This window comes from Miscanthus floridulus, chromosome 18 (assembly GCF_019320115.1).
Source record: "Miscanthus floridulus cultivar M001 chromosome 18, ASM1932011v1, whole genome shotgun sequence".
NCBI lineage: Eukaryota > Viridiplantae > Streptophyta > Magnoliopsida > Poales > Poaceae > Miscanthus > Miscanthus floridulus.
The window spans coordinates 135,205,249-135,230,859 of record NC_089597.1 but is presented as its reverse complement, the minus strand read 5'-3'; the positions used below and the strand labels follow the sequence as shown (position 1 = coordinate 135,230,859).

General features: G+C 44.7%; 4 protein-coding genes across 10 annotated transcripts; 3 read left to right on the top strand and 1 right to left on the bottom strand.

Moving 5' to 3' along the window:
* Window positions 1–3,494: 3,494 nt before the first annotated feature.
* LOC136521132 (probable serine/threonine-protein kinase PIX13) lies at window positions 3,495–7,365 on the top strand. Its single transcript, XM_066514835.1, has 6 exons — window positions 3,495–3,772; window positions 4,813–5,165; window positions 5,678–5,813; window positions 6,201–6,343; window positions 6,429–6,552; window positions 6,688–7,365. Exons 1-6 carry the CDS (start codon window positions 3,688–3,690, stop codon window positions 7,101–7,103), a joined length of 1,257 nt encoding a protein of 418 aa, XP_066370932.1. The 5' UTR covers window positions 3,495–3,687; the 3' UTR covers window positions 7,104–7,365.
* Window positions 7,366–10,163: 2,798 nt separating this feature from the next.
* Window positions 10,164–24,953, top strand: LOC136520947 (probable galacturonosyltransferase 3). 7 transcript variants are annotated; one of them, XR_010775449.1, is made up of 10 exons: window positions 10,164–10,343; window positions 10,478–10,542; window positions 10,644–10,689; window positions 10,793–10,939; window positions 11,046–11,165; window positions 11,310–11,644; window positions 11,736–12,708; window positions 12,828–13,109; window positions 14,529–14,790; window positions 21,899–22,388. XR_010775449.1 is itself a non-coding variant. In XM_066514642.1 (9 exons), the coding sequence occupies exons 1-8, from the start codon at window positions 10,212–10,214 to the stop codon at window positions 13,104–13,106; spliced, it is 2,097 nt and encodes a 698-aa protein (XP_066370739.1). In that variant the 5' UTR covers window positions 10,164–10,211; the 3' UTR covers window positions 13,107–13,109; window positions 24,839–24,953. The 7 variants fall into 7 exon arrangements, 5 of the variants coding, with proteins under 5 accessions (XP_066370739.1, XP_066370737.1, XP_066370738.1 ...); XR_010775448.1 differs by lacking the exon at window positions 21,899–22,388 and adding an exon at window positions 14,917–15,778; XM_066514642.1 differs by lacking the exons at window positions 14,529–14,790; window positions 21,899–22,388 and adding an exon at window positions 24,839–24,953.
* LOC136524763 (putative receptor-like protein kinase At3g47110) lies at window positions 13,505–25,177 on the bottom strand. The gene is made up of 2 exons (XM_066518016.1): window positions 24,937–25,177; window positions 13,505–14,440 (listed from the first exon to the last, which is right to left on the bottom strand). The coding sequence occupies exons 1-2, from the start codon at window positions 25,175–25,177 to the stop codon at window positions 14,073–14,075; spliced, it is 609 nt and encodes a 202-aa protein (XP_066374113.1). The 3' UTR covers window positions 13,505–14,072.
* On the top strand, window positions 23,114–23,826 carry LOC136521155 (uncharacterized). Its single transcript, XM_066514853.1, has 2 exons — window positions 23,114–23,349; window positions 23,406–23,826. The coding sequence occupies exons 1-2, from the start codon at window positions 23,114–23,116 to the stop codon at window positions 23,824–23,826; spliced, it is 657 nt and encodes a 218-aa protein (XP_066370950.1).
* Window positions 25,178–25,611: the final 434 nt, after the last annotated feature.

Genomic DNA, 25,611 nt, shown 5'->3' with positions numbered 1-25,611 from the left:
GTCGGTGTTTATGCTTTTCCCTGTCGGGTTTAATGCACAGGAGAACATAATTAAAACTGACCGAACTTAATTTTTCTGTGCGTGATAGGCCGACAGAAAAATTATTTCTGACGACGAACCGACACAAAAATCCTATTTTTCTATCGAGCTAGTCTTGTCGGTTATTTTCTATTGGTACAAACAATTTTTCTGTCGGGATACGCATTTTTTGTCGGTTTTTGCACACACAAGCCTATTCGAGTTTCCAGTAGTGGTGGATTGGATTTTTTTTTACACTACCATAGCTACCTGTAGTAGTTCTACTCGTATACACATATATATGCTGATAGATGGAAAAAACAATGTGTTGAGAACTGAGAGTAACTCAACTAATTGAGTTCTTTATAGTGAAACTTGGCTATTTGAATTGAAATCTTCGATTTGACAAAGGTGCTTGTATTTTTCTAGATTTATTTTAGAATTTATCTTCCTTTCAATGGTAGGTGTCATGTTCTTTGACTGTAAGACATATACGGTGAGTTTGTCAATCTCAAAATATGTCAGTTTAATCTCAGTGTTTTGAAGGTTTTCATTGGAACATGATGAGTGTGCATACATGTATTAGTGTTTATGTTTGTACTGTGATTCGTAAATAATAATTGTTGATCTATGCATACGGGGATTTAATTGATACCTTAATCGACATATATAGGTATAACTATCTCAGGCAACCATCCAGGTATATATATAACCTCTCCATCTCGTTATAAAAAAAAACGGTACACCTAGCGCCCGGACGTCCGGAGGCGGCTCCGACACCTGCGTCGCTTCTGTGTCCACATCCCGCCTCATGTCCCGCGTCCGCCCCCCAGCACCCACACCCGCGTCCGTCGTAGGCACTTGCGCCCCGCGCCCCGCACAGCGACAACCACCGGCCACACCGTGCAACACCTCGATCCACTTTTGCAACATCCAGATAAAACATTTGCAACATACGCCTGAAACAGATGAAACATTTGGAACATATAGTTGAAACACCATTGCAACATGTGCAACATCCCAATCTACTTTTGAAACATCCAGATGCAACACTTGCAACATACAAAAGAAGACAGGTGAAACACTTGAGACATGCGTCTCAAACACTTGCAACATACGTATACAAAAAATAGATGAAACATTGGAGATAGACACTTGCAACATACGTGTACAACCATTGCAACATAAAGCAACATCCCAATCTACTTTTTCAACATCCACATGAAAATAATTGAAACACACATTTGAAACAACTGAAACACTTGAAACATGGGCTTGCAACATGTTTAAAAAGCTTCCAGAAACACTTGAAACACGGCATCGCCGCGCGGCCATGACCTACCTGGTGGGCAACTGCAGTGGCACATGCTCGCTAGATGGTGCGCGCCCGCACGCCCGCCATCGGCCGAGGGAGAGGAGACGCTGTCGGATTTGGGGAGGGCGCTACCGGCCGGGGTAGGGGAGGGTCAGCGACTTGCTTGGATCTCGCAGCGGCGGGGGAGAGGGCCACCGGATCCGCGGGTGTTGGGCGTTCCCGGTGGGTGAGGACGCCGGGGTGGGGGAAGGGGCGCCGCTGGGGTGGGAGGAGGAGGACGCCGGGGTGGGGGAAGGAGCCGCCGGGGTGGGTGAGCGTGCACGGCAGGGTGGGTGAGGGCTCTGCCGGCGGCCAAGGAAACAACCATGGCCGCGTCGTCGGGGTGGGGTAGGACGCGAAGGGATAAGAATGGGGAGGGGCACGAGCGCTGCGGGAGTGAGCGGTGGGAGGCGTCCGTCCGTTCGGGCGTCTTAATCATATCATTATCGTAAAAAAAACTGTCAAATTTTGGCCTACATTCTAATCCAAAACACAAGGGCAGTTCCAACGCTATTAAAAAAGCTAGCTCATTGGATGTTTCATTCAATAAGAAAAGAGAATGATAAGCTAGTTTTCCATGAGGAGCTAAGCTCACACACTTTTCTACCATGCATGTGTCTATGTTTAGGGTCTGTTTGGGACGTAGGAAATTTACGGGAATCGTGCAGAAATTTTATAACAACTAGTTTAATTTCACAGAAAAAATACAAAAACAGAAAAAAATTTCCGTGTTCCAAACATGCTCTTATATATGTTTGTATATTAGCAGGTTAGATTACTCTATTTTTATGCTTTTTATTTTTATATTTTATATAAGCTAGTAAGAAGATTCTGTTATCGAGGGTGCCCTAGTGCCTCCGGGCTACCGAGCTATGCCTTTAGCTAGAAAGAGGGGGCGGTGACAGTGATGCATAACTCGAGTTGTGCCTTCCGGTCTCATATTCTCTTGTGTGGTTGACCGGCACAGCAGACTGCAGACAGTGTGTGTACGCACGACTCAGCCCTTGTTTAGTTCCACCCTAATTTCCAAAAAGTTGCTACAGTACCTGTCACATCGAATGTTTGCGGTCCGTGCATGAAGCATTAAATGTAGACGAAAAGAAAAACTAATTGCACAGTTTGGTGGGAAATTGCGAGACGAACGTTTTGAGCCTAATTAGTCCATATTTGAACACTATTTACCAAATAAAAACGAACGTGCTACAGTAGTCCCAAAATCCAAATTCACCCAACTAAACAAGGCGTCAGTGTCAATCTTTGCCGGTCAGTGTGACCCAAGAAGAAGCACAGGAGCAGCCATAGAAACACGCAGATAAACTTGCTCACCGGCCGACTAAACGACCGTAGTTCAATTGCCGGCGGTTTCCACTTGCGGAACAAAATCTAAGCTTGCAAGTACTCAGCACAAATAATTGTATTTTTGGCCAATAACTACATTTTTTCCAATTGTGGATGATGTGTTAATAAGTTAGTCTCTCGGTGACGTTTATACGCTACTGCGGTGGGCCCCATGGCTAAGAAGTGCAACTAAAATTGATTTTTAGGTGATTGCATATGCGAACTGTTTTGTGAGCCGGTTTTATTTCTAGATGTGGCTCACATAAACGACCGTCAATACACTATAGGAATCCTTATTTTGTAAGTCAGGTCCATTTTTGCAACAATGGACATGAGACGGTTGAGGTGGTAGAGGGAACGCATGCATCCATCGTCGGATCTCGCCCTCTGCTCTGTCTTCTCTCTAGAATCGACATTAGAAACAGTTTTTTTTTATCCAGCTTCTTTTAGAAGCTAATTGTGGGAGAGAAACAGCTTCGATTCAAACCGTGATCGAAGGGGCGAGAGTGGATTGGAGCTGGTTGGGAGAATGTCCGTACGGCGACTAGACCGTGAACTCACTCGTCAAAATAGTTATTTAACTAACTTATAATACGGTGTGCTGTGTGCATGCGCGCTTTCCTTTGGTGTCTTGTGTTCGGCAGAAGTAGAGAAAACAAAGGACTCTCTCTTTTGTTTTCATTTTTCTTTCTCTTCACCTTCCGCCCGCGATGATTAGACTGAGACGTGACACGAGCAAGAACAAAAACTAAAAAGCGCATCGCGAGTAGCGCAAGTCGGCAATAACTTGCTCGTCCTCCTCCCTCCCCCTCCCCTTCCCCTTCCTTCCCGTGGCTCTGCCTCTGCTGCAGTGCAGTCGCAGTTGCAGTTGCAAATCGATCTCCATCCAGCAACCGCTACGCAAGAGCCTCCTCACCCCAGGACCTTCTCTTCTCTTCTCCAACCGCTGCCGCCTGCCCCCGAGCCGGCCGCCTGCCATGGGGAACTGCGCCAGCGCCATCGACGCCTTCGTCCAGCGCGGCAACAGGGCGTCGCCGTCGCCGTCGCCGGCCGCTACTCCTGGTACGGTAACCCCCGCCAGCATTTCCTCCTCTCTTCTCTCTTAAAGCTTCAATCTTTTGCCTCCTGGTGCTGCGCTGCGGCGGCCTCCTTCTTGCCCGCCCGCCTTGGAATGCAACCGGCGGTTCTGTTCGGTTGTTGCCTGAAATCCTCTGTTTTTTTTTTTCGTCAGCCCCCTTTAACTTCGGTCGGGATTCAATTTCATCATATCCGTAACACACAGTCCATCCTCTGTTTGGATAACTGGAACCATGTCTCTGTTTATCTGATGGCACATCGCGTGCAGTTGTTCTCTTTACCCGCGCTTATATATTATATACTTATACAGTTATACCACCACGTCGTCTTGTTCTTCTTGGTGTCGTTTTCCAAATTTCTGTTACGTCATTAACAAACCTACTTTCTAAGAATCACATGCTATTGAACCTAAGGCGCACGTGCTCACCAAGTCACCATGTTTGGGACAATTGATGAATCAACTAAATTCTTCAAGCCCTCTACAACTATATTTATTCACATCTCCTAAAGTTCAGTTGCCTGAGTTCTCATTCTCAGGCGACGTGTTCATGACACGATCTACTACTTAAGTGCTGAGCTGACGAAAGGAAGAAGGAAGCCTGTGACCGTTGGCCATCACACGTCGCCTGAACATTTGGAACAAATCAGGCGCCTGTTTAATAGCAATTCCCTTTAATTACTTTGTTATTTGTTGGTTTCTGTCAATTGAGACTTCCTCTGTACAATAAAACGGACCACCTCTCTCTCTCTCTCTCTCTACCGTATAAGAAAATTTATCTGGGTCCGTCAACTCTTGGCTCTACACTCTGCACTTGCACCATATATTGGGGAGTATAATTTTCTTTTGCTATCCAAATGGCAAAATTCGTTTCCCAATCTTGTATATCTATCTCGGCGAGCAAAGTTAGCCTCTGTTATCCAAATTCTATATAAATTTCTGATGCCATGGTAGATTATTATGCATTTGAAACTTCTCACTTCCTATCCAACTAGGACCTCACATTTTTTTCCTATCACGCGCGCAGGAGTGTCTGCATCGAGGAGGACTAGTAGCTCTGCCACTACCGGGAACCTGTCAACGCTTAGCAGCACCAGCACCTTCATGCCGTCCACAGTTAGTGGTGTCATCGTCGACGACGATTACCCAGAGGGCCAGATTCTTGAGTCTCCCAACCTCAAGATTTACACCTTCGCGGAACTCAAGAGCGCCACCAAGAACTTCAGGCCTGAGACAGTGCTTGGGGAGGGTGGATTCGGCAAGGTTTACAAGGGATGGGTTGATGAGAAGACCCTGAACCCGTCAAAGGCTAGCACTGGCATCATGGTTGCCGTCAAGAAGCTCAATCCTGAGAGCGTGCAGGGAATGGAACAATGGCAGGTACAGAAACTGTCGAGTTGCTACTTTTTCATTACATTATTATTTATTAATTGCAACAACAGCAAAGCCCTTTAGTCCCAAGCAAGTTGGGGTAGACTTTATTTATTAATTGCAAGCTTTAGAAAAATCTAATAGATGCAATCTAAGGTGGTTCTGGGTTTGATTATCAGGGAACTAGGGAAATGAATCAGTGAATGCTTACACATTACACAATAGTGCAGCTTGCTGCCCTTTTCAGTTCGTTTCAATTGTGTACTGATTTTTCTCTCTATGGATTGTTAAATCATATATTGGTCTGCTTTTTGTAGGATGAACCTAAGAAATCCCTATGTGAGTCTAGTTATTTATCAGTATTCTTTCCTGTTTTATTTACAATCAGAATGATCTAGTTGTTGGGACTTAGTGCATGCTCCTGTACTCACACCTTTTATTTTGTGTTTTTTAATTTCTATCTTTCCTACTTTTAGTCTTATCAACATATAAGGGTTTAATTTGCTTGTTCCCAAATACAGTCTGAAGTCAATTTCCTTGGGAGGATTTCGCATCCCAATCTCGTCAAACTCTTGGGCTATTCCATGGATGACAACGAGCTACTACTCGTGTACGAGTTCATGTCAAAGGGGAGCTTGGAGAACCACCTGTTCCGAAGTGAGTATATTTAGAAGATATTATTTTCCTAATGATAGTATTTCATCCAGAAACATCTCTTTATGTCACATTGGTCAACACTCTTTATGCCAACTTCACCTGCAGTAGCGCACTTTGCAAATGTTGGTGCTTCATCTGCATCTACAAATCATTTTCATTAAAATATTATATATGAAGCACCATAGTCCATAGTGCCCAGACCTGTACGATATCTTGTTGCTTCAGCTTTCAATTATCCTTGCCGAGTCAAAATGGAAATTCATGATGAAAAAGTTGGCTCCACTTGTTTTCCCTGTTACTATTTCTGGGCCATCCAGGGTATTTTGTTTGTGTGAAACATCTTATTTTCTAGTCGTAATATTAATACTGATTATTCACCATTGACAGGAGGGGCGGTTTACGAGCCGCTGCCTTGGAGCCTCAGGCTGAAGATTCTCATCGGTGCAGCTCGTGGCCTCGCATTTCTTCATTCATCAGAAAGGCAGATCATCTACAGGGACTTCAAGGCTTCCAACATCTTACTGGATTCGGTAAATACTCTTTCCAGAGCTACTAATGACTAACTGTTGTTACCTGACGGATACTATAATCAGTACACACCAATATCATGCTCAGCACTTCAATGCGAAGCTCTCAGATTTCGGATTAGCCAAGCATGGTCCAGATGGCGGGGAGTCTCATGTGACAACAAGAGTCATGGGAACCTATGGCTATGCAGCTCCAGAGTATGTTTCTACCGGTATGTGTCAGGGTTTTTCTCCCCCGATATGTCTATCATTTTATCCCTTATGGTTGACAATTTGTGTAAGCAGTATAAGGAACATGATTTTTTCATAGAGCTAAATGTTAACTGATCACATCTTTCATGAACTAGGCCACCTGTATGTGAAGAGTGATGTGTATGGCTTTGGCGTTGTACTGCTGGAGATGATCTCTGGCCTGAGGGCGTTGGACCCGAGCCGCCAGAGAGAGAAGGTGAACTTGGTAAACTGGGCAAGGCCATTGTTGTCTGACCGGAGGAAGCTTAGCCAGCTGATGGACAGTGGGCTGGAGGGGCAGTACAATCCCAAAGGAGCCCTCCTGGCTGCTCAGCTGACCCTCAAGTGCCTGAACGGTGACCCAAAGAGCAGGCCATCCATGAAGGAAGTGGTGGAGGCACTGGAGAAGATCGAGTCTGTGAAGAGCAGGGTGAGGGAGCCCAGGAACAGCTCCTCGTCCTCGCGTCGTGGCCAGGTGCAGTCCCCTAGGAGTGACAGCACTAGGAACAACTCCAGCTCCAGGGGCAGGTAGATGCATGGCATGGTCATGAGGATATTTAGGATGAACTGATCGATTCTGATGCGGAGGTTGTAAAGGTAGTAGACCACAATTTTTGTTGTCATGACGAAGTTTACGCGGATCATGATGATCAATGTAACAGTTACGTTTAGCGGTACACGAGGATGACTTTGTAGTTGGCATATGCATAAATTCAACCATTCTTCCATGGAAGTCTTGTCTGAGTTGAGTTGCATCAGACTGCACTTACAATAGTTCCAGTCATGGTCATTCACTCCATTTTTTGGTTAGTCATGGTTCTGTGCAAGTGCTGAACTTTTATAGCCAAATATGAAGAAAACAAATACTCTAATCATTACAAGAATTCAAGAAAGATTTTATCAACCTTTGCTATTATATAGAAAAAATATATATTATAATTGCTGAAAATCTTGAGACAGAAAGTGATGTTTGATCATTGCTTGCCCATACAGATTTGGTCATACTCCCTCTGTAGCTGGTTTAAACTAATGTAATACTAGCTAGTCCAAATAAAGCAACGTGGTGGCACTCTCCGTTCCTTTGTTGTCGACGTTTCTAGTGGGATAACCACTAACAAAGGCTGTCCAGAAACGCTTTAGATTAACAAGCAATAACTTTTGGTGGCAATGGGGATTTATAAATGGTTTCGAGTCACTTTAAGGATTTGGTGCCCTAGGATTTTGGCCTCCAATTCTGCATTTCCCACTGGATGGTCAAAAGTTCTGTAACTTGGTTGGAACTAAGCTTACCTGCAGATGTCATCAGTCGGCACAAGGAAGTGTGTTTCAAGTCCATCTCTTCGCACTGCTAAGCACACATGTGGATTATGTATGATGATCCCACGTTAAGTAGCATTATTACGGAAAAGGAGGTAGGCATGTCCCAGGAGTGACTTGACCATTGACCCACCTTTTGATCCTTGGCATACTAGTACTGCACCGTACTATTCTGCCATTGTTATTTCTCTCTAGAATTTATATTCTGAATGTAAGTTCAGAAAGTAGAACGGTTTTTAGCTAATTTTTGTGCAACCTAGAAACTTCCAAGTGCCGGCTCCAATGCACAAACCTCAATTGTAATTTGGTGCAACATTTTCCTGAACTTAATTGTAATATGTCCCATAATCTTGGAAAGCAGACAAAACCTTTTTAGAGGAACTATGATGGGCAATTGTTAGGTTGTAGATACGTTGTAAGGTTCAAGGTATACTTAGATTTAAGAGGACATGTTGTAACACGGCCTCCGAGAGTGGCGAAGACCTACGCGGCCAGCAGTTCGCAGAGACGTCTCCGACCAACTACCTAAGCGAAGGCCCAGCTACCGCGCCTCCAGACCCAGAAAGATGACGGTTTCTCAGACTGCTTGCAGGACGCTGCCGGTGACCCCGGCGCAGCCTCCGCCCGGTTAGCTCGTAGGCGTCTCCGGGCGGAGGGGGCGGAGGCCGCCCCGTTGCAAGGCTAATCAAGTGCCAACATTACCTACGTGTGTGTGCAGGTAACCAGAGGAAGGCGCTCGTGGACGGCGCGGGCGCGCCGGTTCGGCCTCCGCTCGTAGGGGCAGAGACCCAAGCAGGAGGACGGCAATACTAGGCGTCGGGGGTCTACGGCCCCGGCGTCCTAGGGGCGGAGACCGACGGCGGAGGCCCAAATGCCCTTCGCCGAATCCTGAGGCCTGATGAGGCGGAGACCGACGGCGGAGGCCCAAAGGCCCATCGCCGGATCCTGAGGCTTGATGGGCCGGCTGATCGCGCAGGCCCAGTACCTGAGGGCGTCATGACAAGATTACTCCCGAGAGGAAAGACGAGTAGTGGAATATTCCGAGAATATACTGTAGCAGTTGAAGGGTACTATTGTAAACTCTGTAAAAGTGGTAGTTGAGCCCTATAAATAGGGAACACTTGTAACAGTACGGGAGGTTGGAGGGTGAATTAATGAAACCTTAGTTTTGAGTGCCATTTCCCTACACGCCCACCTGTCGTGCCTATTCCCCGAGCCTCCGCCTGAGGGCAACGCTTGGCGGGCGGATGCCTCTATCTCCTCTACACTGTCTGAGATCGCTAGTCTCAACAGGACAAGCTAGGGTTTGTTCGATTTGGTAGGAATTGGAGGGATTAAAGGGGAATTAAGGAAGATTAAATCTCTAACAAGTCATAATCCCTTTCAATTACTTCTAATCCCCTTGATAGTAGAGGATTTACCGAACAAGGCCTAACTAAAGAAGAGCAGCACACTTCTTGAGTCCGGAGTAATATGGTTTTGTATCTATCACAACCTCAGTCCCATTTACTCCACTCTATACGCTTCGTGTCACCAAACTTCCTCTATTTCCACCATCCTATCGTTGTCCAGTGCTCATGCAACGTTTCCATGGCAAGTTAGTGATATCAGCTCTTTACACATTACACCATGTTCTTTGTGAGATTTTAACAGCACCGTCATCTACACCTTATGGAACATATGAAAAGATTCTAGAATGCTTCCTTACCCCCTTTTGAAGTCACCTGGCGCATCGAAGAAGGCATTTCCTAGAGATGGCATACAATGCAAGCACACTAATCTTCCTAATAAGGCATCGCTTTCTCGTAGGTCTTTGGTTTTCGCATATAATCTGACAGAGCACTTAGACTTGACATGAGACTTAAACTTTGTTTTCTCTTCTACCTTAACTAAAAAGGTAGATGTAACACAACCATTGTTGTTCCGAATCACACCGTGCTTATCTAACCCTCACCGATCCGCCCTCGCCTAGGCATTGCCTCATCTCTCTTTCCTTGCACCCAACTCCTCTAAGATAAGAAGGAAATCCTCTGTCCAAATCAAAGTCATTGCCGTGCTCACTCGTTTAGCATATCATCACTCTTTTAGTACGGGTGAACGTGGCATTTTTATACAGGCCAGAGGAACTGTAATCCCGACAAACGTGCCCTCCATTCCCGTTAACCGTTATGGCCAGAAAATAAATTAAAAAAAGGAAAATAAAAAGATTCGTCATTCTTCCTGCTACCCACACCCAGCTCTCGTCCCCCAAAATCCATTTCTCCCAAAATATTCCTTTTTTAATTAAAAAAAAATCCACATCCCATCACTCCACTCCCCGTCCATGGCGTCCTCCTCCTCCTCCGCCTCGTCGGCGGCGGCCGCGGCAGCGTATCCCAGAACCACGCTCCGATTGCGGCGGCGCCCGGGCCTGCTAGCCCTCCTCCTCATCCTCCTCTGCTTCCTCTCCTTCCAGGTTTGTACCCACCGCGTCGCCTCTCACCCCCTCACTGTTCACTGCGACGGCCAAATGTTAGGTTCATCGCGTTCCGACCCTCAGAGCTAGGGTTCTTTCCTTTTCTCATTGCTCCCGTCGCTCCTCCTCCGCAGGTCGTGATCCATGTGCCTGCCACCAGATCAGCGGTGTCGCAGTGGCTCTTCTCGGGTCACCGAGCGTAAGAAACCATCACCATCCTTTCCTTCCTTCCTTCCTCATTACTACGCGATTCAGTAAAGGCTCTGACTTCGGTGTTGCGGTGTGATTTTGGATTGTCAGCGACCATGGGACTCGCGAGAACTGCCCTGGCTGCAGCAAGTTACAGGTCACTATTTATTTATCTATCTGAATTTGGCTGCTCAGGACACACGATTGCGTTGTGTTGCTTCGCTCGCCATGCTAATGTTTGCACGGTGAATGGTTAGCAGGATGTGGACAAAGCTGAAAAGACGATTGCGTACACTGACCAGCATGGCCGGATCAAGCTGTTCAAAATCACCGCCAGAGAATTCGGTTCGTCCTCTATCTGGGAGAACCCTTGGTTGCCCAGAGATAGCCAGCCGGTAGCCGGAACAGTATGTTCTGAAAAAAATAAAAAAAAAATTATCTGTGTTGTTTGTGAGGACAACTTGGTAGGTTGTTCTATTTTGTTTGTAGCTCTAATGGGTGTTTCTTCTACAGTTGCGCCAGCAAGAGGCTGCCAGGGATCGTCTACTCGCCAGTGGATCAGAAACCACCAATCTTTCAAGTACTGAAACTCTGGCTACTACAAATGTCGATCCGATTAAATTAAGGCGACAGGTCAATTCTATCCTTACTCTGTAGTGACTATGAAATACAGCACGATGGTTACTTATTTGTGTTTTGAGGATTTTTGTTTGGCTTACTGTGTGATGTGTTAATCCTGCCCATCTGAGTGTTGGTGTGCCGCTATTGCTCCTGCAGGTATTTCGACGCACAAGAAAGGAGCGGAGGGTTCAGGAGCTGCTTCAGATGGATAAGAAGGTTGAACTTGACATGAGGAATGCAGCAATAAATAGCTCAAGCAACTTTAATAATAAAGTTAGAGGCAGCTACAACATATGGAGGCCGGAGTTCCGCTTTATTAATACAGATTCAACACTAAGGCTCATGAAAGATCAGATAATAATGGCCAAGTTATATGCCACTCTTGCACTCTCCCAGAAGGAACCAGACATGTATGCCTTGCTCATGAAGTGCATAAAAGAAAGCCAAACAGCTATCGGGGATGCACTTATTGACAGTGAACTCGATTCTAGGTACTTCATTTCCCTTCTAAAGATTAATCAGTTTGGCTCTTTCCCACTTTGGTGTTAAAGATTAATTGCTTATGACCCCTTATTTCTGCAGTGCCTTAGAGAGAGCAAAAGCAATGGGGCATGTGCTGTCTTCGGCTAGAGATGTTCTGTACAGCTCGGGTGAAGTGTCAAGAAAATTGCGTGTTATGTTGCAGTCAACGGAACTAAATATCGATGCAGTAAAGAAACAGAACTCATTTCTGGTTCAGCATGCTGCGAAGACTGTCCCCATTCCCTTGCACTGTCTACATATGCAGCTGACAACTGATTATTATTTTCGTGATGATGTGACCAAGGAGCATTTTGATGATGATGCTTTGAAGGCGGAACAATATAAAGAAAAGCTTGAGGACCGGTCACTCTATCACTATGCTATATTTTCTGATAACGTGCTTGCAGCCTCAGTAGTTGTCAGATCAACTGTGACAAATGCCAATGAACCAGAGAAGCACGTGTTCCACATTGTCACTGATAGACTTAATTTTGCAGCCATGAAGATGTGGTTCATTACTCATCCTCCTCAACTGGCAACTGTTCATGTGGAGAACATGGACAATTTCAAATGGCTTAATTCGTCATACTGTTCTGTTCTTCGGCAACTGGAGTCAGCTCGCCTCAAAGAATATTACTTCAAAGCACACAATCCATCATCACTCTCTGATGGAAACGAGAATCTGAAATACAGGAACCCAAAATATCTGTCCATGCTCAACCATTTGAGATTCTACATGCCAGAAATTCACCCAAAGCTTGAGAAGATACTGTTTCTTGATGATGATGTTGTTGTACAGAAGGATTTGACATCCCTTTGGGATATTGATCTTAAAGGGATGGTAAATGGCGCTGTGGAAACCTGTAAAGAGAGTTTCCATCGCTTTGATACTTATCTCAACTTCTCACACCCAAAGATCTCAGAGAACTTTGATCCACATGCTTGTGGGTGGGCTTTCGGAATGAACATGTTTGACCTCAAGGAGTGGAAGAAGCGAAATATCACTGGAATATACCATTATTGGCAAGATTTGGTAAGTAGTGGCATAAGAAATCTACTGCTGATTTCATTGTCTTATTGCATTTTGCCCATCATTTAGTGAACCTGTAATGAATTTTGTTGTTTCACTTACTAAGAGAAGACCTGTTGCAGAATGAGGATCGTAAGCTGTGGAAGCTGGGTACATTGCCTCCAGGTTTAATTACTTTCTACAACCTGACATACCCGTTGAATCGTACTTGGCATGTCTTGGGCCTGGGCTATGATCCAGCTGTTGACATTGCTGAGATTGATAATGCTGCAGTAGTTCATTACAATGGGAATTATAAGCCCTGGCTTGACCTTGCCATTTCCAAGTACAAGACATACTGGTCCAAGTATGTAGATGTTGACAACTCGCATGTTCAGCATTGCTACGAAGGCAAACAATGACATGTAAATCTTCATCCAGTTTTGTTTTACATTTCAGAGCATAAGTTATTCCCTAGGAGGGTGTTAGGCAGAGTAGTGGTGTGTTTAGCATAGTTAAGTCTTCATAATCTAGTCATTATGCTTTGTAGTTATCTAGCTATTTCTTATATGAACTGGTGCATAAGGTGATTTATACCGCACAGCAAAGTAGATATTCTTTTGTCTACTTTAGAATTTGCTGTACCTTGAATGAATTGGCAAAAAGATGAAAAAAGTTTAACTGCTTACGTCCTGCAGTATGAACACTGTCCAGTTATAATGGAGTACTGAATATTGATGCTTAAGAATGTTGAAATAAATGGAAGTAAAACAAAGGTCTCAATCACAGAACTGTGCCAAAAGCCTAGAACAAAAGGGCACTGTTACTGTTAGGGATGAGTGACTAAAATGGACTGAGTGAACAGATCTTGATCTTACCTATACCATAGATGGCACCAGAAATGGTTTCGCTAATGATATTATGCTGTATATGTAACGTCTTTCCTCTTTCCTAGAAGATTGGCTTCTGAGTCTGACTTCTGAGATACCATCTTTTTCTTTAAGTATTTGATTTTATGACACCATTGGAACATCTATCTCAGTGAACTGAGATAGCCCTGGACCTTCTGTAAAGATTAAAGAAATGTAACTAATGCAAACCCTGAAATTAATCCAGGATAGCTCTGTGTCTGTTGTAGGCACTACTATTCTGAAGAGACATTTTCATGACTTCCTCATTTATTCATAACTCAAGAAATACAAAAATACTACAAAAAAAGATGAGGCATACAAAGTGGATGGTACGACACCACACCAATTGATAAGTTTTCAACACACTCAGAAAAATGACAAAAAGTATTGCGAAATTCAATAAGAATTAGCAGAAACATAATGACCTCTGTACGGTGATTATTATTCAAGTCTTCATCTGATGTAACGTGACTTTTATCAGTGAGCACTGAGGAATGTATTTCTGATATTATGCATCTCTACAGCTGCATCACTTATTAACAGCCGCTCTTTGGGTGATTGCTTTGAGCAAAGTACACCAAGCTGGATGATAGCAGCCAAACGTTCCTTTGTTCTGGCTATATCTCTTGTAGCATTTCTATTGTTTCCTTCATCACGCAGCCAGATTCTGGAATCTGCTATTTCCATAACCTTATCAGGATGAGCTGCCATAGCAAAGTAATGCAGGTTTAACCCATCTCTGAACATATCATCTGTTGGGCTCCTTCCTGTAAACATCTCAATCAAAGTAATGCTGAGACTGTATACATCACCATAAGTTGATACTGCAAGCCCTTCTCCATATTCTACAATAGATTGAAACAGAGCACAAACAGGTATGCACAAACTTGTTTAATGAGCATACAGCTAACTGAATCTACTTATGTAAAGCAGGCAGGAAGCATCGATATTACCTGGGGCAACATATCCAATGGAGCCTCTTATTCCGATGCTGCTGTTTGAATTTGAAGAAGTGCTTGCAGCTTCATTTATAATTCTAGCGATGCCAAAATCTCCAACACGAGCCCTCATGTCCTGATTAAGGAGAATGTTACTGGGCTTGAGATCGCAGTGGATAATCGATGTCTGGCAGCCATTGTGGAGGTATTCTATAGCATCCACAATGTCAACAGCGATATCTAACCTTTGTTCCAAGGTGAGTGTTCCACTTCCACTTTCTTTTTCAGTATCTGAGTGGACCCAGCTATCTAAGCTTCCATTAGGCATGAACTCGAAGATTAGTGCTCTGAAGTCTTGACCTTGGTGGTCGATGCTTGAACAGGATGTGATAATCTTTACAAGGCATCGATGCCTCACTCTTCGCAGTGCCTCACATTCAGCCTCGAAACTTTTGTATGATCCTGGTTGCTGGAGATTAAATACCTTGACTGTCACTACAACTACAATGCCCTGATTTTCTACATTGCCTCTGTACACCGAACCGTATCTTCCCTTACCCAGGAGATTGGCTTCTGAAAACCCATCAGTTGCTTTGAGTAATTCATTGTATGAAGCCATTGGAAGATCAATCTCAATGAAGGGAGGTGGACGTTGTTCTTTCGTCGTTGTAGCCTGAGACCTTTTTCAAAGAAATACAGCCAAAGCAAGACCAGAGAATAGGACCAAAATTGCTTCTACTGCAGGCACTGCTATTCTAAGAGCCACTGGCATGGTTTTCTTGTTCTTCCTCGCAGCAGAGTTTGGGCATCTTCGAAGATGAAGCTGTGGTATTCCACCGCATAACCCTTTGTTTCCAACAACTGATAGTCCAGTTAGATTCTTGAAAACCCCTTCTGTTGGTACTTCTCCCTGTAAATTGTTGAAGGACAGATCGAGACGGATCAGTGATGTTGAATTGCCAAAGAGTTCTGGGATTTCTCCTGATAGATTATTATGGGCACATATCCTTTCATAGTGATTTTTCAAGTTACATATACGTTCATACTAACAAAACAGTATTCACATGTCACGTCCACCATCCCTGGGCTCGTCTCTGGAGACTGCCACGCGGGGGCGCACGGGGCTCGAGCTCGATCCTCCACCATGGCCTTACCCTCCATGGATGACGACGCGGCCCCGCAATAAGGCCGGGTCCGCAAGCCAGAGGAGGAAGCCCTCTGCCCCACATATCAGAGAGAAGAGGGGGGATTGTGACTCACAAAGGGGGCAGTTGGATCTGGAGAAGCACGAGGACGAGGTGGTGGTCGAGTTTTTCGGCCAACTCTGGGCCATTGACTCTCCGCCGCCTCGCCGTAACCCTAGACCACAAGCTCCCTCCACCAATCTCCTGAGTGCTGACAGTTTGTTCTGGATCCGGCGAGAGTTGGTGGATTCGAGGAGTTTCTCGTCCGCGGATTGCTACCCAGTGCAGAAATCGGATCGGTTGGTGAAGCCGCCGGTGAAGGTCAGTTTCGCAAGGGACATTTGGGGGAGAGGGGGTGAGAAGGAGACCTTTGCTGAGGTGCTTCAGAAGAAGAAGATGGAGGATGGGGGAAGATGGGTTTGGCAGCCTGAGCCGCGGCGTCCGCCCCCTCAAAGGCCGGCTCGTCCTCCACCGCCAGACCACAGGGGTCCGACCCAGCAGGGGAGGCAGGACCTCGGATGGAGGCAGCAGGGTGCTACTCGCCCACCTCCACCGCCCCGTCCGCAACAACATCCACCGCCGCAGCTGCGACAACCACAGCAACCTCCACCTCGGAGAACACCTGCACAGGGGCGTGGACAAGGTACTCAGATTCCTGATCCGCCTTTCAGCATAGATCCCAGATATAGGAAGCTTACTTGTTATAACTGTGGAGAGCCTGGGCATTTTGTGGGTACTTGTACTCGTCCTAAGGTTTGCTTTATCTGTGGAGTTCCTGGGCACCATATGAATGTTTGTCCAAAATGGAAATCAGATCACCCTGTTGCAGCGTATGTGGGTAGTTCTAGTCTGGGGCTTGGTTTTTATCATTTAGATGTGCCAAGTGTGGAATCTACTCAATGGCTGAATCTGACTAATTGTGGAGTGGTTGGAGTTAAGAAGGGACAGATTACCTTGGCTGAATTGGAAGTGGAGTTATCTGACATATATAGTAAGGATTGGCCTTGGCAAATCAGAGAACTGGAACCTGGGAGATTTTTGGTGAGATTTCCTCCTCATAAGAGGGTTAGTGACATAAAGAATTACCCTTCCTTTAATCTGAGAAAGGATGGGGTTCAAGTGGAGGTGCTTGAATGGATTGGTGATTTGAAACCACACAGTGAATTGGAGGAGGTATGGGTTGAGATAAGAGGCATACCACCTAGATACTGTCATTGGAAAGTTTTTGCTCAAATAGCTTCTGGGTTTGGCTTACTGACTGAGGTTGATTGGTCCACAGTTTTCAAGACCTTTTATGAGGTCATCAGAGTTAAAGTGGCATGCAGGAATGGGATGAAAATTCCTAGGCAAAGGTTATATGAGATGGGGATGAAGCTGTATGTTATTGAGCTGATAGTGGAAGATGAAGCTGATGAAGGTAAAGTTGCTGATGACAAGGATAATGATGATGGTGGGGGTGATGATAAAGGTAACCCGGGTAATGATGATGAGACAGATGACTTGTATGACTCTGATGAAGAGATGAACCATCTGTCCAAGCCTGCTGAAGATACAAAGCAAAAGACACCAAAAACTTCTATGACCAAGAGTATAGAAAGCAAGGCAGTTAATATGGAGGTGAGGACAGAAGATGCAATGAATCAGGAGTGTATTATGATGCAGATGATGTCAGATCAAGCTAAGCAGTTAACTGCTCAGGATGCATTAAGGGTGCTGCAGCTGAGTTATACTGATGTGACTCAGAGGGAAGATCTTTGCTTGAATATGAGGGACAGACTTAAGTCTGTAAGGAAGAACAATTTACAGACTGATTTGGGATGTGTGAATTCAACTCAGTTTTCTGAAGCAAAATTTCAGAGCTCCCTTGAGGGATGTTCTGGTGTGAAGAGTTATGAGAAGGAAGAGTTTCAGAGTAACATTGAGGGATGTGCTGAGATGGATGAATATGAAACACCAGTTACTATCCAGGTGAAGGAGTCTGAGTGTAAGATAGTTGGTAACAAGCTTTTGAGTTTGCTGAATGAGGAGTCACATCATTCCAAGTGGGAGGAATTTAGAAGGATGGCTAAGCAAGATATTGCAACTGAGGAATGCTCATCTCTGTTAAGAAAAATGGAGCTGGAAGTTTCTGAGGAGGAGGTGGAAGCCAGTGATACTGAACATATGGAAGAAAGTGAAGAATTGTCTAGTCTGCAAGAAGAGGGATTGGTTCAGAAGGAGTGGAATAGGGAAGCTATAACAATTGAGGAGCAGCTGTTCAACAAGTGCCAGAAAAGGAAAAACAAGTGGGGCCCAACTCTTAGATGCCCCAGATCCAGAAGACAGCCGAAGGATGGGCGCACTATGTTGGAGAAAGCTCAGGATTTTAAGAAAATTAAGAATCTGGAGACAGGTACTAAACACAAATCTTCTTTTGCTTTTGAAAGCACTACAAATTTACTTCAAAAAGCTAGTATTGCTAATATATCTCTGGGTATTGATACCTGTAATCAATTAGAAAGAATAGAGTTACTGAAGCAGAAAGAGTTAGCTAATAGAAGGGAGTTTGAGGAAAGTAGACCTGAGACTACTTTACCTGCAAATCTTGATAGTGTTTTAGTTTGTGAGGATTTTCCTCCTCTGGTCTGTATCTCTGACCCTCTAAAGGATCAGTTAGATGGGAAGGAACAGTCTTGGGTGCAAGTAGCTTCTAAAAGCTGTGATAAGAGTCCAGTTAAGTTGAGAAATGATAGGAGCTCTATGGAATATTAGAGGTCTTAATAAAGAAGGCCGGTTGCAATGTATCATGGATTTTGTTAAAGAGAATCAGTTAGATTTTGTTGGCTTTCAAGAGACAAAAAAAGAGAGTTTTCAGGATTCTTTTCTAAAATATGTGCAAAAAGACTTTAACTGGAATTACCTCCCTGCCGAGGGTACAGCTGGTGGTATCCTTGTTGGCTTTAGTGAAAGAAAGTTTGAGGTCTTGGCCTGGAAGATAGGAGTAGTACAGTGTAGCTGCAATAGTTAGAAATTGTCATGACAATTTTGTGTGGAGACTGATTACGGTCTATGGTTCACCTTATGATGAAGGGAAACAAGAGTTCATTAATGAACTTGAAACTTTACTTGATAATTGGGATGGTCCTACTGTGATAGGTGGAGATTTTAATTTAGTTTGTAATGTTAGGGATAAAAGTAATGGAGTCATTAACCACAAATGGGCTGATCTGTTCATGGACTAGGGTTAACAAGTTTGGTTTGATTGAACTAAAACCTTCATCTAGAGCATTTACCTGGACAAATAATCAAGAGCAGCCTATTTTGGCTGCTATTGACAAAATTTTCTGCACAACCAATTTTGAACTTAAGGTTCCTTTTGCCTCTGTGTCTACTAGATCTAGAGCAAGCAGTGATCATGTTCCTCTTATCCTTAATTTTGGCTTGGAGGAGAGAAGGAAACCTAGTATGTTTAGATTTGAGAAGTGGTGGTTACAACAGCCTGATTTCAAGGAGCTTATTGCAAATTTATGGAACACTTCTTGTGCTTTCACGGATCCGTTAGATATTTGGCAGTTTAAAATTAGATTGATTAGAAAGAAGGTTAAGGGGTGGGCAGTAAATATTAATGCACAGATTAGAAAACAAAAGTTAGAACTCCTTAAGGAGTATGATCTGCTAGACTTGAAATATGAGAACTTTGATATTACTGAGATAGAAAGAAACAGGATGAAGGAGATTGTTAAAAACCTAGAATCTATTTGGAAGTTAGAGGAGATTAAAGCTAGACAGAGAGCAAGGGATAGAAATGTTAAAGAGGGAGTTAGAAACACAGCATATTTTCAAGCTGTGGCAAATCAAAGAAATAGGAAAAAACACATTTCTGGGTTGGAAGGCCCGGATGGTTGGATAGAGGATAATAAAGGCATGCTTGAGCATGCTGTTGATTTTTACAGAAATTTGTTTGGTAAAGAAGAAGATAGTGGAGTTAAATTAGGACAAGATTTCTGGGGAGTAGATGAGAAAGTGACTGCCTTGGAAAATGAGCTGTTAGAGGCTCCTTTTACTGAAAATGAAGTCAGAGAGGCTGTTTTTAGCTCTTATGCTGAAGGAGCCCCAGGCCCTGATGGCTTCTCTTTCCTTTTTTATCAAGTCTTTTGGGATTTGATTAAGGGGGATCTTATGAAGCTTATAAGAGTGTTTGAACAAGGGGGTCTGAATCTTGATAGGTTGAATTACGCCATGATAACTTTGATCCCTAAAGAACCTGAGGCTAAGGTGCTGAAGAAATTCAGGCCGATTAGCCTAATTAACTGTAGTTTTAAAATTTTCTCCAAATTGTTGAATAATAGAATGGTGAGAGTAGCGGATAGGTTAGTGGCGAACAACCAAACTGCCTTCATTAAAGGAAGGTTTATTTTGGAGAGTGTTGTGGCTGCTCATGAAATTATTCATGAGATCCATAAAAGAAAACAGGAAGGTGTGGTGTTGAAACTAGACTATGAAAAAGCTTATGATAGGGTCAGCTGGTCTTTCCTTGAGGAGATGCTTGAGACTAGGGGTTTTGGTGGAAGATGGAGAGGCTGGCTTAGACAGGTTGTTAGAGGAGGTTCTATTTGTATTCGCATTAATGATGAGAATAGTATCTTTTTTAAGTCTGGGAAAGGCCTGAGGCAGGGAGACCCTTTATCCCCTTTGCTTTTCAACTTAGTAGCTGACGTTTTTTCTAGAATGCTTATGAAAGCAGCTAGGCATGGACTGGTTACTGGGCTTTTACCACAAGTGGTAGAGGGGGGTATCATCAGCTTGCAATATGCTGATGATACACTGCTTTTCTTAGAAAATAATCTAGAGAAAGCTTGTAATTTGAAATGGCTTCTAGTTTGCTTTGAGCAAATGTCAGGCATGAAGATTAATTATGATAAGAGTGATTTGTTGACAGTGGGTTTAGAAGAGGATCAGGCTAATGAGTTTGCTAGACTTTTCTGTTGCAAAAAAGGTGATTTTCCCATTAAATACCTGGGAGTTCCCCTTCATTATAATAAGCTTAAAAGGAAAGACCTACAACCTGTGGTAGATAAGATTATCAAAAGGATAGCTGGTTGGAGGGGTAGGCTTCTGTCTTATGCTGGGAGAATGGTTTTGTTAAAAGCTTGCCTGGCTAGTATTCCAATTTACTTGATGTCCATTATAAAGTTCCCTAAGTGGGCTATCAAAATGATTAACTCTCAGATGGGACATTTTCTGTGGAATAACTCTGATGATAGGCATAAGTATCACCTTGCCAGCTGGCAGTTAGTGGCTCAAAAGAAAGAAGGAGGAGGGCTAGGTATCCCAGATCTGAGGAGCTTAAATTTAGCTTTGTTAGCTTCATGGATCTTTAGATATCATCTGCATAAGAACGCTATTTGGGTTAAAATTGTAGATTTTAAGTATAATACCAATGATCCGAACATTTTTTGCTGCCCAGATCTTGGATCCTCCCCTTTTTGGAAAGGGGTCCTCTGGGCAGCCCAAGCAGCTCATATGGGTGTCAGATGGGTAGTAGGGAATGGGAGAAAGGTAAGGTTTTGGGAAGATCAATGGGTAGGAAATACAAGTTTGGCCATTATGTTCTGGCCTTTGTATGTCATTAATGAACAGCATGGTAAGGCTTTAAGCCAGGTCTGGGATGGGCATGAGCTTATGCTCACTTTTAGAAGGAATGTTTCTGAGGCTCTTAGAAACATGTGGTGGGAACTATGTGGTGTGTTAGAGGATACCATCCTCAATGATGAAGAGGATCAGATAGTGTGGAGTTATAATTCTCATGGCGTTTACGCTGTCCAATCCTTGTATGCTAGGATTAATTGTAGAGGTGTGTTTCTGGTTTATATTCACACCATATGGAAGCTTGTGATTCCACCTAGAGTACAGTTCTTTCTGTGGTTGCTCTCGCATAATAGAATTCTTACGAGGGACAACTTGCAAAAAAGAAGGGATGTTTTGTAGTGAACAGGAATCCATTCGGCATGTTTTCTTTGAATGTTGTGTAGCTGTGAATGTGTGGAGTTTGGTTGCTGAGGTGTTAGGGGAGAATATCGGTGCTGATTATGAGTCTGTAGCTAAGTTGTGGGTTGCGAATAAGAAACATATGGTTACTAATGTGATTTCATCTGCTGTTTTGTGGTCCTTATGGAAGTTAAGGAATGAGATTTGCTTTCAGGGGGTGTTTTGGCTAGGTACAAAGATGGTGCTGATCAGGATCACAAAGATGCTAAGAGGTTGGCTCCCAATGTTCAAGCAGGACACTGGAGGGTTGCTAGAGGACAGAATACTCAGGCTGGAAGAAGTGTCGAGGCATCCGGCACAGATCAATTGGAAGGAGGAGCTGGCAGTGGACCTGGAAACTATGGTGGACTCAGTGAGGAGGGACCTGGAGAGAAAAGCGAGCCAACCACCAGGGGACTGTTGGGATGGGGGAAAGAGATCAAGGTTGGAGACATTGGCATTGCAATCTTCGGCTCTGGACTCCATAAATGTGATTCAGTCTGAGGAGACGCAAGAGAAGATGTGTAATAATCAGTGCGAGTGTTCTTTGGGTGCTCGTCTTTGACGTTTTGGCCATTAGGCTTTTTGTTTTGTCTTAGAAATGTAACTCTAGCGGGCACGCCTGATACGCTGTGCTGAACGATGTGGAGTGCTTTATGCAAATAAAGCAGGGGAAACCTTTCGTCTAAAAAAATATAGATTATTATGGGCAAGGTACAGCTCCTCCAAGTTAGTGTATTGCCAAAGAGTGCCATTTACGGAATTATCTATTTGGCACCAAAACAAATCAGTCTTTCATATTTAGCACTCAAAAATTTGAACTTTCTTATCTAGCAACAAGTTGAAATTTTCTTCCGTAAATGGCACTTCCGTCTATTTTCACCGGTAACGATGTTAAGTGGCTTACAAAATGATATAAGTGTCCTTATTTGTAGTAGAAGTTCATGGTGCCAAATAAAAAAAGAATAAATGAAAAGTTTGTCAAATAAGAAAATCATAAATATTACAAAGCCGTTGCGCTACGTGTCCAACACACCGGGGAGCCACAGACGCAGGGCGCCAGACATCATTAGCCTGGACCGGGAGAATTGTAGAAAATGGGGTTCAAAAGCGGCACACGAATCGGCCGTGTTGGACTCGGTCGCCTGGGACTGGGACTCCTTCGTCATGGGATGCATCAAAGGCTCGCTATCATTACCCGAACAGCACCGACCCAAGACCGAAATTTTCTTCGGCCGGTGCAGCCTGTTGCGCAAGATCGTGGCTACGGACAAATTCGACGCCGGCTGTTCTTGATCGTTTCGTAAACTGGAATTGAGCAGTGTGTTGTGTTGTGTGTTCGGGTGTTCGTACTCAAGAGTTCGTTAGGTTGTGGAGGACCCACGACTGCATGCAGGAGCTTGTGGAGGAGCTCGGCATATACATGCTCTTCTTCGACAGAGCCGGGTACGGTGACAGCGACGCCGACCCGAAGCGCAGTCTCAAGAGCGACGCCACGGACGTCGAGGAGCTCGCCGATGCGCTGCAGCTCGGGGACAAGTTCTACGTGGTAGGGTGCTCCATGGGCGGCTACCCAGCGTGGAGGATAGCAGCTATAGCAGCTTGCACACCACCATCTCCGTTCAGGTGAATAGGTGATCGATCAACTTGTATGCTCTGATTGTGTGGCTCGGTCGTTGCAGGCTGCCCGGAGTGGCTCTGGCCGCGCCGGCGGTGAACTACTGGTGGCCGCTGCCTGCCAACGTGTCGAGGACCGCATACGGGAAGCTCCACGTCCGGGACCGTAGGACCTTCTGGATCGCGCACCACGCGCCGTCGCTGCTCCACGCCTGGCTCGCGCAGAAGTCCTCGAGCGCCTCCAGCGTGTGGGCCGAGAACTGCAACATGCACTCGCGCAGCGGTGGCGGGGGCAGCCTCTTGATGCGCCCCGTGAGGTCGGGGAACGGGAACACGACCGGCGGCGTCGGCGTCGGCAGGCCGTCGGAGGACCAGCGCTCCAGCAAGGGTGGCGGAGCTGGAGCGTGCTTGTGCTCCTCCGGCCCCGAGGCCGAGGGGGAGGCAGAGAGGCTGTCGCGCTTCAGCCTCTCGATGAGAGTGACGTAGGTAGATTCATCTTGAAATGTAGTTTCATAAAAGCATATATTAACTATATTTTATAAATACTTTATATCAAAAAGTAATGGTCAAAATTGTTTTTTTAGATCGTGTCGCTATTCAAAATAACATCCTTTAGGAAACCGGAGGGAGTATTTATTTGCACTCTCAGAAAATCTCATATTTTAGTTTACAAGTATATTTGTAATATTTATGATTTTCTTATTTGACAAACTTTTCATTTATTCTTTTCCTATTTGGCATCATGGACTTCTACTACAAACAAGGGCACTTATGTAATTTTGCAAGCCACTTAACATCGTTACCGTTGAAAATAGACGGAAGTGCCATTTACGGAAGAAAATTTCAACTTGGTGCTAGATAAGAAAGTTCAAAATTTTGAATGTCAAATATGAAAGACTGATTTGTTTCAGTGCCAAATAGATAATTCTCGATATTGCAGTTTGCCCAATGCGGAAGGAAAAACCCCAATAAACTCATTGCCGGATATGTCAAATGTTTGGACGCTGGAGAGCTTTGTGAGTGACATGGGAATAGTTCCAGTCAATCAGTTACCTGAAAGCCCAAAGAGTTACACTTTAGGCAGGCTTCTTCCGAGATCTTCTGGGAGATGACCATGAAGGTTGTTCACAGCAGCGTAAAACACTTTCGAAGATGACAGATTGTACAGTGAAGGTGGTAGCAGTCCTGAGAGGTTGTTGATAGAGAGCTGAAGGAACCAGAGTTGTGGGTTGCTCCCAATTCCTTCGGGAATGGATCCATGTAGATGGTTGCCCTTGGGGGACAGGACTGCAAGCCGGGAAAGGTTCCCCAGAGATGGCGGGATGGTTCCAGTGATGCTGTTGTTGTAGAGTTCGAGGGCACTTAGCATGGGCATGTTGCCGATCTCGGCTGGTATGCTTCCTTGCAAGTTCTGGTTGTCAGCAATCACCAATATTTTGAGGCTGGTGCAACGGCTGATGTTGCTTGGGATGGTGTCGACAAGTGAGTTGTCCCGCAGGTCTAGATACCAGAGGCGGCGGAGGGAACCAATGGTTGGAGGGATGCCACCATGCAGGCTGTTGAAGCTAAGGTTGAGCCCCAGGAAGGTGAGGTTGCCAATGGCAGGGGAGATGGTGCCTGTGAGCCCCTGGTAGTGGAGGTCTAGAGCAACCACACGTCTCCGGCGGCCGCATGTGACGCCCTCCCAGCTGCAGTAGCTGGTGCTGCTGTTCCAGGAGGTCAGCACCCCGTAGTCGTTGGTGATCTTTGCCCTGAAATCCACAAGAGCTCTCTCGTCGCCATGCCCTGCCGTGGTGGTTATGGGCGACAGCAGGAGGATGCTGAGAAGCAGCATCATGGTCGGTCATGCCTTAATGTTGCAGCTGAATAAGTGTGCATATATAATGCCGTGGTCAAATAAATAGTAAGACTTTGCTTATTTTCGCCGTGAAAATCCTAGCAGTCCTGACAGCAAGTGGGCTACCAGTCTAGCCAAATGCACTGTTAACATGAACTACTCTGGCCCTGTTCGTTTCGCTGAAATTTGGCTGATGCTGTTGCTGCTGCTGATTTCTTTTGAGAGAGAAACATTGTTCATTCGCTAAAAGTACTGCTGAAGGGCGTCTCTGTTTTTCAAAGCGATAAGATCGTTGAAGTTGTGCTACATCATGTTTTCATTGGATTAGCAACGACCAGAAGACCTGCGGATAATTTGCATTCATACAGCCGTTCAAAATGTACTCCCCTCCATTCCAAATCCAAATTATAAGTCGTTCTATTTTTTCTATATAC